This window comes from Monodon monoceros, unplaced genomic scaffold, assembly GCF_005190385.1.
Source record: "Monodon monoceros isolate NGI ecotype Baffin Bay Population unplaced genomic scaffold, NGI_Narwhal_1 Super_Scaffold_16, whole genome shotgun sequence".
Classification (NCBI taxonomy): domain Eukaryota; kingdom Metazoa; phylum Chordata; class Mammalia; order Artiodactyla; family Monodontidae; genus Monodon; species Monodon monoceros.
This window is the reverse complement of record NW_021703772.1, coordinates 51526095-51541207: the sequence shown is the minus strand read 5'-3', so window position 1 is coordinate 51541207 and position 15113 is coordinate 51526095. Positions and strand designations below refer to the sequence as shown.

General features: G+C 39.7%; 1 protein-coding gene across 1 annotated transcript; it reads right to left on the bottom strand.

The window, feature by feature from the left end:
• Positions 1-10192: 10192 nt before the first annotated feature.
• NEUROD1 (neuronal differentiation 1) lies at positions 10193-14189 on the bottom strand. The gene is made up of 2 exons (XM_029225592.1): positions 14118-14189; positions 10193-12568 (listed from the first exon to the last, which is right to left on the bottom strand). The coding sequence occupies exon 2, from the start codon at positions 12555-12557 to the stop codon at positions 11487-11489; it is 1071 nt and encodes a 356-aa protein (XP_029081425.1). The 5' UTR covers positions 12558-12568; positions 14118-14189; the 3' UTR covers positions 10193-11486.
• Positions 14190-15113: the final 924 nt, after the last annotated feature.

The window sequence follows — 15113 nt, the reverse complement described above, 5'->3', positions numbered from 1 at the left end:
CTCCCCAAAATGTCCAAAAGCAAGTACAGAAGTGGCAAGGGCAGTTTCTATCTGTGCACTTCTATTTCTATCAGGGAAGAACATGTTTTCCAAAATTCCACCCAACAGATTTCCTCTCAGGTCCCATTGACTAGAATCGGGCAATATGCCTGTGCTCTAGCTTCCAGGGAGCCTCAGAACAGTGTTTTCAGTCTGGAAGAAGTTGTGGATGACTATTGTTTAGGCAACTAACAGTGTCATATCTTCTTTTTCTTCCAAGCTATATCATTTATGCCTAACAAGACACACACCCCAAACTTATTGACTTAAAGCGATGATTATTTTTTCTTGTGATTCTGTGAGTTGGCTGAGCTCAGCTGGGTAGGTTTTCTCCTCCATGGAGTATCAACTGGATGCAACTGCATTTAGCTGGAAGCTTAGCTGGGGCTGAAACACCCAAGATGGCTTCAGTCACCTGTCTGACATCTCAGCTGAGATGGCTGTAATGGCTGGAGCCTAGCCGGGCCTATCTCTTTACATTTGGCTTCTCATTATTTGATTGTGTTGTGGGTCTTTTAAAGCCTAGACCTGGAACTGACATAGCATCACTTTTGCCACTTGCTATCAGTCAAAGCCAGTCACAAAGAGAAAGGGAAATAGAGTACGCCACTTGGTGGGAGGAGCAGCAGTCACATTAAAAAGGGTATACATATGGGGGCAGAAGTCACCTTAGCTGATAGCCCAACATAGTCCTCCCTCTGGCCACAGTGGTTAACATCCCTCCCATATATAAAATACACTCACTCCCTTTCAAGACTGCTCAAAATCTCACCTTATTACAAAATCAAAGTCCAGGATCTCATATATGAGGTTCTTTGGGTGTGCTTCTCTTATTCTAGAAACTGTGAACTAAAAATATGTTATCTTCCCACACACATCAACATACAATGATGAGACAGGCAGAGGATAACCACAATAGATGCTCAAAAAGTGGGTGGGGGGGGGACCAGAAAACACATCACAGTCACTGGTCCATAGCAATTCTGAAATCCAAGCAGATATGTGTTACCAGTTCCCCATACTCTGAGAAAGAGAATGTTCCTTATCTTTCATCCAGTTCTGCTCCTTAGGAGTGGTCCCCTAGTTAATTGTTCTCAGCAGCTCTTAGCTCCAGCCTCTGGGTTTTTGGTTCTGCCCTCCATACCATCTTTCTTTTCAGTAAGAAATGGGTCTGTGATGGCAGCTGAGTAGTTTTTCAGCCTTTTTCTATCCATAAAAATTTGGAGGTCCAGAGGCTTAATTTGGACTGTTTCTGTCTCTTTTAGTCTAAGTGGATATAACTCCTTTAGTTATACTTTGCCACAAAGTATTTCTTTTACACAAAGAAAACTCTGTGAACTTTATGTATTGATAGTTCATATATATATATATATATATATATATAATCATATTAGGCCATATCATACAAAAGCCATTCCCACAAATCTCTTCAAGATTGGCCCCACTGTATTTTGGACTCCAAGTCAGGATATTAGGGTATAATGTTCCTAATGTTCTTAGAAGTACTTTTGTCCAGGTAAATTGTGTGTTCTAACTACATCCTTGATTAGGGCTTGACCTAAGACCATGTTTAACTGGAAGCAGCCTACATTTCATCTTTGCTTTGAGGCTATTTTTTGCTTTGGAATTTTTTTTTGCCAGAGTATCTGTCCTGGGCCATCTTTAGTTCCTCTAAATTATGCTGGCTTATTACTCCTTAAAACCCTAAAAGAAGCCAATCATCACTTATGATATTCTGCCAAAAATCTCCTTAGCCAGCTTCACAAATTCATTTGTGAAGCTTTCTATCTAACAAGCCATTGCAAGATTGTTGGGGCCATCTTTGTGCATCTACCAGGTGGATTCACTCTTTGCTTCCTGCGCCCCATGGTGCACCACTTCAACTTCTCTCTTAACAGCACATCCACTTCGTTTATCCAAATGCCATAAAAGCCAGCAACTATCTTCTGTTTCCACTCTGAAGTGTGGGCTGTTGAGAGATTTCCACTGAAGCATGTGGGTTAAGGCTACTAAAAACTACTACAGTATTACAGTCTCCAAACTTTGCTTAGCTCTGAGCACTGCTATGCTACTATGGATTAGTCTTGATGGAGCTTATTCTCCTCATTCCTGGAGAGGCTATTTTAAACCTTCCGTTTTCTCGTTCAACTCCCTCTCACTTAGCATGTCATCATGCCTCCATCTTCACATGAAAGAACCTGGTAAGAATAAACTCCCACTACTTTCTAATCCTTACTCCTGAAATTCTCTTTCTCTACCCTGACTCCTATCACTAGAAAGAAGTATCTCTCCTGTCCAAAGGAATTGCCTGTGTTCCAGATCTTCTACCTTCCACTCTGCCCAACAACTTCCTCTATCAAACACACCCATATCTCACATCTTATTAAATTTCATCTTCACTATATACACAGTTTTCTCCATATTTCTGTATAAAAAAGACCAAGCAACAACAAAATCACAGTCTCTTTTGTATCAGGTGATTCTCCTTGTGTGACAGAAAACCCAACTCAAACTGGCTTAAAAAAATGAAACCTAATTAGAGAGGTGGGGTAGCTTATGAAGAGAATAATACAAAAAACACAGTGCAAGAACCAGTTCCTCTCCCCTTCCTCACTCTGCCTTCTATAGTGTATCGCTCTCTGCTTGACATGTACCCTTCTACTCCACTCTCCTCTCTTCCCAATAGCCAAATGGCTGCCACATTCCAGACCTCTAATCCACGTACCATGTTTGTCAGAAGAGGAGTCCATATCCCTGTTGCTACTTCCCACATAAACCAGGGAAGTCTCTCTTTTCCAGTCACAGTAAACTCTTCTTGCATGTCATTTTATCTTAATAAGGTAACATCTTTATCAGTCAGCAGAGACAGAGTTATGATGTGGTTTGATAAAACTCGGTGACTTAAAACAATAAAAGTTTATTTCTTACTGATGTCCGCATGAGTAACGGTGAGCAGGAAACTAAAACGAGAATAAGCATAAGAAACACAAGTACCAACTGTTCAGAAACAAAAAGAAAAAAATTTAAAAACAAGATAGTGTCCCAAATCTACGTAAACTAAAACTTCTGATTAAATATCTTCAGAAGAAACAATCACCAACTGGTAATTTGAGCAGTCAAAACAGTCAAATAATGAGATGTATAGCCCTATATAACTAAGGTTGGCATCTTAGCCCCTGGGTTTTAGGTTCACAGAAAGAGTCCTGGCTCAAGGCCCTATATAACCTAGAAGAGACAGAGCTTTTGGAAGTCATGGTACTCACATTCACTTGGATCACAATCATTTTTTTAATTATGTAATTTTACACGTCATAAAATTGTGTGTTGAATGCATGTTTGTGAAACCAAGGAAAGTGCTGTTTGTTTTTTCAGAGGTCTATTTATTAGTATACATATTGCGCCACATAGACAATAAATATGGCATATTCACATGAAGAATTAATAACAGTCTATAGCCTATGCTTTTTATGAATTCTATAATAAGGCTTTTAAACAAAATCACCCTTAGTTTATTGGCTGTGTCTATTCACACTTCACTAAATCTGGATGTCAGTTTAAGTTAATTCACAAGAATAAAAACCAATAAAATTTTACATAATTCAGATGCCTATTAAATAGCTATAATTTGTCAGCTTGTTTAAATATCAAACCTGGTACTAACTAAAATATGCTAGTAGTTATATACAACATTATGTCACTAAAACTTCATGGTAATATTTTTATAAGATTTAAAATGAACACTTTTATATTTACGTGTATTTAACATATCTATTCATTGTCAACTTATGTATTAGTTTCCGAGGACCGCCATAACAAATCACAAACAGGGTGGCTTAAAACAACAGAAATGTATTGTTCACAGTTCTGGAGACCAGAAGTCCAAAATCAAGGTGTCTGCAGAGTTGGTTCCCTCTTGGGGTCTCAGAGGGAAAATCTGTTCTGTGCCTTTTTCATAGATTCTGGTGGTTGCTGGCAATTCTTACAGTCCCTTGGCATATAGACCTGTCACTCTAATCTCTGCCTACATCTTTATTCTCCCCTTGTGTTGTCTGCATGTCTGCATGTTCTGTCCTCTCCTTATAAGGACAACTCTAATCCCGTATGACCTCATCTTAATTTACATCTTACATCTTAAGATATATTATTTGGACACCATTCCAGGTAGGATCACATTCTGAGGTTCTGACTGGACATGAATTTTGGGGAGTGGGGGGAAGGCACTATTGAACTCAGTACAGCATATATTTTTTTTTCCTTGAAAATATATTTTAAGTAAGGTAAATGCATTGTTGGTTAATTAAACAAAAATGAAATTTTGGGAAGCAAAATATCTTTACTTAACATTTTTTATATGCTAATCGGAGTCAAAAAAACATTAAAATAGAGTTTCTTTACCCAAAAATCATATGTTGGGATTTAAAAATATCTAAATAAGTAGGCTTGCCCTGTGTTAACTAAGAAATCCTTTCAGAAAAAAAAATTTAATAAATATCCCTACTTAGATTCTAGTTATAATTTACATGCAGTTTTTACTACTGTTTATTGTATACTTAATCATTGGCTGAAATAAAGATTATTCAGTTATCTAGCAATGAAAAGTGAGATTACCGCAAATCTCCTTTTTAGAATTCTACTACTTTTTCTGCTCAGTTCTTGGATAGGAACATTTCATGGCCACACACTTGCAACCCACCGCAGATTATAAATCTATAATTCCCTGCTATGAGTAGACAAGCACTGCAATCATTAGTGGCACTGGGGGTAAGGAATTAACAGTTCTCTTAATCATGGTCATATCCTTTCATGGACGCCATAACTGACATCATTGAGAGAGAACATTAAAGAAATCTTATTGATGTGCTAAGTTTATACAATGAACATTTTGAAGTAGATATTATAGTTAGGTAATTCAGCAACATTTATCTCAGCCAATAACACATTCTGTATATAAATATGATAACTTTAAAGAACACTAGTTATTCTTCAGTTTTCAGTGATTTTACACTAAATCACCTTCCAAGAATATTGATTCTTCCAATGTTTCTATTCCCTAAACAGCTCTCCTAATAATTCATGTGTAGGGCCAAAGTGAATACCTGATGTCACTAAAAATAGTAACTCTGTTTTCTTCTTTATTTGTGCTGTATTGACAAGGAAGATCATATTCCCCGTAAACTTACCACATTTCTATTCTATTTGATGTGTTGGAGGAAGATGAATTTAACAACTATTGTGACTATCAAGTACTCTCTTTCACATTGTGGATTTCTATTTCATTGCCATCATCTAGCTATATGTAGCCTATTTTTACCTTTTAATTTGTCAAATGCTACTCAAATTCTCAAACTTATTGCTGGAGTACATAGTCATGATGGATTAGATTCTGATCTGCTGTAATCTCAACTCCTCAAGGATGATAAGGAAATTTGGTACAATTTTACATAACATAAACAATAAAACCAGAACTATTGCTGAAAGAATGATGAACAGAAAGGGAAAAGGTAGCATGCTCTGAGTTCTTAATGAGTGTAAAGAAAAAATGGCATGGTCTGGAAAGAGCCTATAACATTTTAGTTCTTCTTTTTTTCCAATTCCAAATTATATTTAATCAATTGATATCAATAAAAAGAAAAGATGACTGGTAACACATGATTACTGATGCTCAGGAGTGCGGGGAGGGGAGTTTGGTACCATGGTGTCACAGGAAATTAATTTCAACCGTTGTCTTTTCATAGAATGAATGCTTATAACATTCGCTGGGCTGAGAATCATTTGTGGCCCTCTCCATCCTCCATACTTGACTTGCAGCATAGCGGTTAAGGAACAGGCTTTGGTATCAGATTAGTGTGATTGGACTCCTTTAGAATACCCATATTTATTGAGGACCTGTAGGTCTTCTAAGCACCAGAGAAACAGCAACAAACAAAATAGATAAGGTTCCTGTTCTTGTGAAGCCCACATTCTACTGAGGGAGGTAGATAATTTAAAAATAAACAAAACAAATAAATAAGCAAGATAACATTAGACAGATAAATGCTCTGAAAAACAGGAGGGAACATATAATAATGATTTTGGTGAGGTTTAAGGTGGTTGCTACTTTAGATCGGAATCAGGAAAATCTTGAGGAAAGTTGCTTTTGAATTAGAACCTGAATAAAGAAAGGAAACCAATAATGAAGTATCTAGGTATCCCAGCTTCCTGAAGTTTCTCCATCTGTAAAATAAGGCACAGGGCTGCTTTGATGATAGAATGTGGGAATGAATGAAAAAAACTTAGCACTAACCTAATAAGTGTGTGAAGCCTTCCTTGTGGCTGTCTGTACTTATGACATCAAAGCATAAAGCAGGGTTTCTTTTAATCTTGTTAACAGCAAAGAAGTTACCAAGTTACCTCAAGTATGTGAGGTTAAACTTATTCTCTCATCTTTAGATGTCATTTCACAATCCATCCCTCTGGATTAGTCCATACCTGGGGATCCATAAATATGGTTCCTGTCACTACCCATCTACCTCTAAGTTAGCTGGGCAAATAGCACAATAATGTTTAGATGGCCAAATGCACATTTAATGCATCTTAAGATTTAGTCCAGGATTAACATAATACTCTGCATTTTAAGATATGTTAAGGTTAGCAATTTAAACAGAAGTCCCCAGAGACTGTGGCCTTGCCTTGTTGATGCCACTAGTTTGGTTACACAGCTAATTCCATCAGAGCCATTGAACCAAGTGTTAGTGTGTGTGAAGAGAGTCCACGAGTCAATTGGCCGCACAGAATTCTTCCTGACATAGGAAGGCAGATGATCTCAACTTCTGAGTGTATACAGTGCAGATTTCTAGTTGAATGGTTCTTGACAATAGTGTCCTCTGTAACATAATGCCTGGCCAGGAGCCAGTGATTATGCCACCGTACAAATCACTGTGCATCTGACGCCAGAACGCCTCTGTGCGTGGTAACAACAAGAGTTCTCAGTCCTGGTGTTCCACAAGATGTTGCATTGGCTCTTTTATTCTTTATCAGACCCTGGAATTAAAGATTTTATTTAGATGGTTTTCAGGAAATAAGTGACGGCAGTGGAAAAGGAAAAGAGAGGAGATTTTAGTGTCATTTAAGAAATAGCTCTGCTATTATGCAATTCCCGTTAGGATGAAATCAGCCTATGTTTTGAAACCTAGTTTTATTAATTGTTTAATAGATATTTTCACTTTAAATCTCTTATTTAATTATAGAACAAAAACAGCTTGGTTCAAACTGTTAGCTAATGATCCATGTATCATTTTAGTAATTGCTAGCTTCTTTCAGAAATGCATTAATTTTGTAAGAATTATAGACTTTCAAATGTGAAAACAGAGATTTTTTAAGATCAATAAATTAGAACACTTATAAGTCATTTCAAATGTTATTTTACTATAACATATTATAAACCTAAAGTTAGTAGAACACTCAAGATATTATAATCCTCTATTTTAATTTACATTTAATTGTCTTTTTTAGGATTAAAAGTAGATAGATCATACTGTATTTGTCATTGATGATGTAAATGAAATTTAAGTTATGCAGTGTTCTATTCAAAAGGAATTATGCACCAGTTAAAATATTTAAATATTTCATCTCCAACTATGAAATTGTCTACTGATTTTAAACACCAGGGTATTCTGGAGATAACTCATCAGAGCATTTTCACACTAAATAAGTAGATCTAAACATCTTATTTGATAGCGATAGCAATTATTCAAGATGAGGGAACACACAGAACCCTAAATATTACTCGTAAGCACAATATGTAACACTTAAAGAAATATTTTTCCCAATGAAGCTATAGTTGCTGATTTTTCTTCTTTTTGGTGGCTTTTCACTTAGTAAAACATTTTATTTTCTTATTAGCTAGATATAGGCATTGGCCAACTATGAAAACTGTAAGAGTCTCTTGGCTAGCAATTCCAAAAGAAAAGAAAAAGATAATTGAAAAGGTTTCTTGTGGTTTGAAAATGCCTTCCAAATATTCATTAAACATTTAAGTGAGTAAATTTGTAGAATATGTTTCTGACATTGGCACTGGTTCTGTGGTATTTCTCTGATCAGATGGAAGCGCTGTGTGTTATGCAGAGTGCATTCAGTTCATTCATGCATAAACAATATCATTTTCATAAATTAAAACCTCCCCTGCAGAAGGAACATCTGTGCCTGCCTTTGAATAAAAGATGGTGGCATGTGAGTTACTCCTTGACTGACTGAAAGAATCTTTATGTTTAGAATGAAGTTATACATGCAAAATGGGGGGAAAAAAATCAAAACTAACTTGCAGTCTTCATTCCTACCTTATGAAAAAAATCCACAGTTAGATTTCCCTGCTTGCTGTTTTAAAAGCTGAATTTCTTAAAATGTCATCCTCTCATTTCTTCTGTTCACTACAGCAATAGTTTTTAGTTTGCATGAAGATGTCTAATTTTAATTACAGGTGAAATTGAGCTGCTGGATAGATCACAGCAGATCTGAATGTTCACTTCATGGTCTCCTAGGCTGGAAGGTTGGCAGTGTTCAGATATCATATCAGTATTATGTCTCTTAAAGAAAGAACAGTGAAAGCAATCTTGGATATAGGAAGCAACAGCTTGATTCCAAAATAACAACTCTGTTTCACTTGGAATGAGATTATTGCATTTTGGATAAAGCTGGGACTAACTTAAAAGTATTTCTGCCATGTGATGAAGGCTGATGGAAAACATGCTAAAATGATATATTTTAAATTGCACTCAAACATTTTTTTAACGTTGAAATATTCCTTACTGCTACTGTCACAGCTTGACATAGCCCCATTGGCAATGTTATTAGTATGGCTAATTGTTCCTGTCCATTAGATTACTCACATTTTTCTGGAGCAGCTTACTAAATGAGGTCAGCTTTCTGGAACCCCTAAATCACCAATGAGAAGGAGATTAAAGGAACAAGCTTGGGAAGGGAGGTAGTCATCCAATGTGGCATCCGAATCAGAGGAAGAACAATGGAGTTACTAACGACAGTAATCAGAGCACCACAGTAGAGCCAGGGCATAAGTGCCAAAATGTTATTCCCTAGAAATTGTTCCTGTCAGTCAATACATCCAGAGGGAGAGAAATGCCAAACTTCTTTAGTGGCCTTACCAATGGACAGAATCATCTCTAAGTTTTTCCAGTGAGTTCTGTTTATGAAACAACAGAATACTCCAAAGGGGGTGAGGAAACAATTACACCTTCCAGAAACATATCATAGTACAAATAGTATGTCTTGAGTACAAGTAGCTCATTACTATTTTTTCCTGAAAGAATTACTGAAATCACATTTATATTACAATGATAAAATGTCACTTCTTCGATTCTTTTATTTTATTTTATTTATTTATTTTTTTGGTACGCGGGCCTCTCACTGTTGTGGCCTCTTCCGTTGCGGAGCACAGGCTCCGGACACGCAGGCTCAGCGGCCATGGCTCACAGGCCCAGCCGCTACGCAGTATGTGGGATCTTCCCGGACCAGGGCACGAACCCGTGTCCCCTGCGTTGGCAGGCGGACTCTCAACCACTGCGCCACCACGGAAGCCCCTTTGATTCTTTTAATTAAATCATTTCTCCCTGGCATATTCTAAAGATATATCACTTTCTCTTTGGGATAGGACCGCTTTGCAATAGAGAACATTTCAGTTCAGGAAAAGGTACAGATAACAAAGCACGAAGAAAATGGTGAAAAAAATTTTAATATGTTTTAAAAATATGTAGACAAACTAAGCTAGGTTACTTGTGTCTTGCTTGTTAATAATTAACTAAATCCATCTTTTGAAAAAAATAGAAGAAAACAGATAACATAATCATTTAAAGGAATGCAAACCAAAACCAAACAAAAATACAACTGTTTGTCTCTCCACAACACTTACTCCACCCCAGCCTCATATTCCAAGTAATGAAATACCAGTGTGGTCCTTTCATTATGTACAAAGAGCTGGTGACTCCCTAAGCAAGATAAACAGACTAGACAGTTTGTGCTAAAGTAAACTTTTCTCTTTTATTTTATTCTACAAATAGAATTTAGTATTTGTTTTAAACTCAGCAAGTAAAGCAACTATCCTGCTTAGGAATTAGTTATACTTAAAAAAAAAAAACACTCTAAGAAGAAATGCAACAATTGCTCAGATTTTCAATACTATTTTATTGCAACCGGATGAGTGTTTTCTAAATTGTGCATTACACCATAATATACAGGATTACAAACAAGATTACAGTACAGATCGATTCCAGTGGTACCAGTATCACATCTCAAACAGCACTTATTCTGGACTGCATTTTACATGCAATAGCTATTGTTCTAATTATGAATTAAATGGTTTGAATTTATTTAAGCTACTGTACTAATTGACTACAATAGATATAAAATCCCAACATCAACAACCTGATTAGATTTAGGCTCAGATTCATTACATGAATATATGACAAACCACCATTTGTGTGACTATGTATAAAATCATGCATTTATATTTTCTGGAAACATCAATAGCTTCAGATTCTCTGTAAAATCATGGAATGCGAAGGAGTAAAAGACTAAAAAGAAACAGTGCAAATTGTATGTGATAGTCAAGCAGCTTTTGATTTAAAGAAGGGTATGTTGGCATTTGTTTATAATATGTATATACAAGCTTGTGCAAGTAATGTATTGAATTGATATGTTTTGATAGGGAATACATCTGTTTTTATTCATCCTCAAGAATTATGGATCTGGTTATCATTTTAAGGAGAAGGAAAGACTTTAAAGTGAAATGAATTGCTCAAATTGTGCAATTATTTTTAACAATTAGAGAAGAAAGAAGTGCTAAGGCAACACAATAACTTTCTAAGCACTTTTCTGCTGGTTTAAATTAGTTAAATTATTTTGTATAAATTAGATATAATTCTACTTTTCTGATATGTATAAAAATTGATGAAGCTGCATGGTTTTAAAATAGGAAATCCACATTATAAAAAGTCATTAAAAATTCTGTACAAAATCACAACAAAATAATTCAGCATGGGAAAGGTAACAAGTAGTAAAATGCTGGTTGAAAAATATATATTTATATATATTTTAATTGGCCCATTACTAGTTTAAAAATTGCATAGATCCTAATTATTGCTTGTGATTTTGTTATCCCGATCAGATAATTAATATGTTCTGAATACAGCTGCACCAAATTTGTGGTGCATTTTTTTAACTTTACTGTATTTTTTTTTAAAATAGAAGAGCTATAGAAAATAATACATAAAGTGAACAGGAACTTTGATCCCCTGTTTCTACCAAAGGCAGTAACGACAATAAATACATATATCACTTGAAGCTTGGAGTATTTGCACTTTGCAGCAGTAGTACCCAAAGGGCTGCCTTTTGTAAACACGACAGTCACTGTAAGCACAGTGGGTTCGTTTCCCAGGGACGGTGAACCTGACGTGCCTCTAATCGTGAAAGATGGCATTGAGCTGGGCACTCATGACTCGCTCATGATGTGAATGGCTATCGAAGGACATAATATTGTCTATAGGGATGTCACAGCGAGGGGCAGCGGCGCCGGAGAAGATTGATCCGTGGCTTTGGGCCCCTGCCAGGGTCGCTGCAGGATAGTGCATGGTAAAGGCATAATTTTTCTCAAACTCGGCGGACGGTTCGTGTTTGAAAGAGAAGTTGCCATTGATGCTGAGCGGCGGACTGAGGGGTCCGTCAAAGGAAGGGCTGGTGCAATCAGTCAGAGGGCTCTCAAAGAAGGGCTCGAGCGCTGCGCTGTAGGCATGCGGCGGCGGCTTGACGTGGAAGACATGGGAGCTGTCCATGGTGCCGTAGGGCGGGCTGGGCAGCCCCGGAGACTGGTAGGAGTAGGGGTGCACCGGGAAAGAAGCGCTGGCAGTCGGCAGGTGCGGAGGCATGTCCTGGTTCTGCTCAGGCAGAAAAGTCCGAGGATTGAGCTGCAGGCAGCCGGCAACCAGGTTGGTGGTGGGCTGGGATAAGCCCTTGCAGAGCGTCTGTACAAAGGAGACCAGGTCAGGGCTTTTGCCGGAACGCAGAATCTCCGACAGAGCCCAGATATAGTTTTTGGCCAAGCGCAGTGTCTCGATTTTGGACAGCTTCTGTGTCTTGGAGTAGCAGGGCACTACCTTGCGCAGGTTGTCCAGCGCCGCGTTCAGCCCATGCATGCGGTTCCGCTCCCGGGCGTTAGCTTTCATGCGTCTCAGCTTAAAACGCTCCAGGCGCGCCTTGGTCATCTTCTTCTTTTTGGGGCCGCGTCTCTTAGGCTTTTGATCATCGTCCTCCTCTTCCTCTTCTTCCTCCTCTTCCAGATCCTCCTCTTCTTCCTCCTCCTCTCCCCCGTTCCTCAGTGAGTCCTCTTCCGCGTTCATGGCTTCGAGATCGTCCTCCTTTTTGTCTGTCTCGTGCTCCTCGTCCTGAGAACTAAGACATTCGTCTGTCCAGCTCGGAGGACCCTGCGGCTGAGGCTCTCCCATCAGCCCACTCTCGCTGTACGATTTGGTCATGTTTAGGTTTCCTACATTCAACAGGGGAGAGGGGAAAACAGAAAAGGAGAAAAACGCTACATTCAAAAACTACATATGCCCTCAGCTTCTATCCACTAACCCTGTAGAAATGCATGTGAAGAGAATTATCAGCTGATTACAAAATGGATGCCCCTGAGGAAAAGTTAAATGCAGTTTTATAGTGGCCTGTGTGTGCCCTGCTGGTACGAAGGAGGCTGGACAGGGCTGGGAGGAGGGGAGACAGTATGTGTTATAAGTACACTTCCGGTGTATGTTTCCTTGTGATTAATTTAAGTGTGTTTATGGTGATTACCCGGTAGGATAATGTGTGTGAAAAGGCGTGTACATTTTGGCGACTTCATGTTTATTTGCATGTGTTCAAAGTCGCTTAGAACTCCACAAAAATGACGAGTTTGAAAATTGCAGTTGTTTCCATCTCTGTTCTGGCCTCTGGGTACTCAGCGATTAAAGTTGAAGAGCCATTACGTAATTTACTAACACTGGCAGTGATTTTTAAGAAGATTATACTGAATTGGGGATTGAAAAGCAAATGCATGCGGAGGAAAAGTATTTTCCACCAAATTATTTCACCATCAACGAAACATTTGGAAACAAAAGTGGGCAGGGGTTTTCCATCCCACCCTTGCCTTTATTTTCTCGCCTCCCACACCGCTGGCCCTCTGCTGAATTTCCACCTTGTATAAAAGCGCTTACTAGAGGGCCAGGGCTGGGGGCGCGGCGCAGAGCGCTCTTCCACGCGCCGGGGATCAGGTGCGGAAGGCTCCTCTCTAATAAACAGCCCATTGAAAGGGCCGCCCGCTCTTTATTGGGGCTTTTCAAAGTTCGCCTCAAACCTTCCTTTAAAAGATTGAGTAATTATAATGGTCAGCGATTGGCAATGGCGAAGTTGCCGCTTCTAATAAGGAAAATAAAAAGCCTTTAGTGAGACAACTGGATTTCTGGCACCTGCAGTGGCTGCTGGGGACTTGGCCGACTCTGGAACAGTAACAGGTAGCAGGAGTGGGTCTCTCTCCCTTTCTCCACATTTTTCCCCCTCTCAATTAAACTACCTCTCAACTCGGTTTATTTTCCAGGGTGTGTATATTCAAAGTATCAATGCCCCTTTCATTCACTGAAGAAATAAGTTGGCGCTCCCAATGTGTATAAAATACATGTACACAAAATAAATCTTGGTAACGTGGGGTTTTTTCCCCCTTACTGGAGGAAGTGAAATAGTTAAGTAGTTACTTGCTTTCAGAACTTTGAAATCACCACTAGCAAATAATCACAGAGTTAGTGGGCGTTATATTTTTAAAAATCCAAAGACGCTCCTATATTTTCCCCCTTAAAAAAAAAAGTAAAACAATTTTTTTTTAATTAGAAAGCCCGCAGTGGGTATTTGAGTGATGCGAGTCAAACTGTATGCGTACTCGCCTGCAATTATGGAAAGGAATGCCTGTCTCAACACATACACGCGCTCACAAACGCACACATACAGAATATGTGTACATCTTCAATTGCTTCTTTTATTCCCAGCAAAAATGAAAGGATTGTAATTACCTGTAGTTGCTAGTAAGTCCTGAGCAGTGATGGTCTCATAACCCTGGGGCCTCCGGACGCCGTGCCTTCTGCGTGGGGCGAATTCCTCGTGTCCAGGCGGCGCGGGCGCTCAGGTTATATAGCCGAGTTGGTGATGCTGAGCGCGGGCGGGGCCAGGAGCAGAGCGGCGAGCAGGTTCCTGCGCTCCGCGTCTGCGCACGCGTCTGGGTTTTGCGCCCTCTTCCCTTCCGCCCTCCTCCTCCTCCCCCGCCCCCGTCCCCTCCCCCTCAGCCTTGCTCCTCTCCCACCCTCCTCCGACCCAGCTCTCCACTCCCCCACCCCTACCCCCGCCCCATCTCCCTCCTCCCCGGCATGCGCCATATGGTCCTCCCAGTCCAGCCAAGAGCCGGGAACCACGTGACCTGCCCATTTGTATGCCGCGGAGCGCTCCATTCCGGCCCCTTTGTGGCCAGAAGAAAGTGGCCCATCTGTCGCCAGTTAGAGACTCCGCGGACCTGTTTTTACCCGCAGGAGAGATTAACCCTTTCAGGCGGCACAAGGGGAGAAGGGGCGCGGGGGGGAAGGGGGAAAGGGGAAGGAGTTTGAGAGAAGGGAGCGGGAAAGCTAACACTGACTGGGTTTAGATCAGACTTAGTGACCGGCGCTAGCGCGGTAAGTAGGGCACAGGTGAAAGAGGCAGAAGCGAGAGACTTCTTTGGATTCCTCGCCCAGGCACTGGCTTCCCGGGCACTCCCTGCCCTCTCTGCGGTATCCATCTCTTGGTTTCTCCCCCTTGGTAGACACTTTGCTCATTGGCGCCAAAGGGTGGCTTCTCCCAATCTCCATCAGCCCCTTAAGCTAACATACACTATTTATTATACGTAAAAAGACGGCTTCATCTGTAAACGCAAGCGTGAAAGTAGTTCCTAACCTCTTTAACTGGATCCCCCACGCCCGGCCCCAACAGTGTAGAAAATTTCGTACCTGTCATTCTACTTCACCGTTACGTGGAACCCG

Coding starts and splice junctions, on each gene's coding strand:
- NEUROD1 (XM_029225592.1), bottom strand. CDS start 12,557: ATGACCAAATCGTACAGCGAGAGTGGGCTGATGGGAGAGCCTCAGCCG.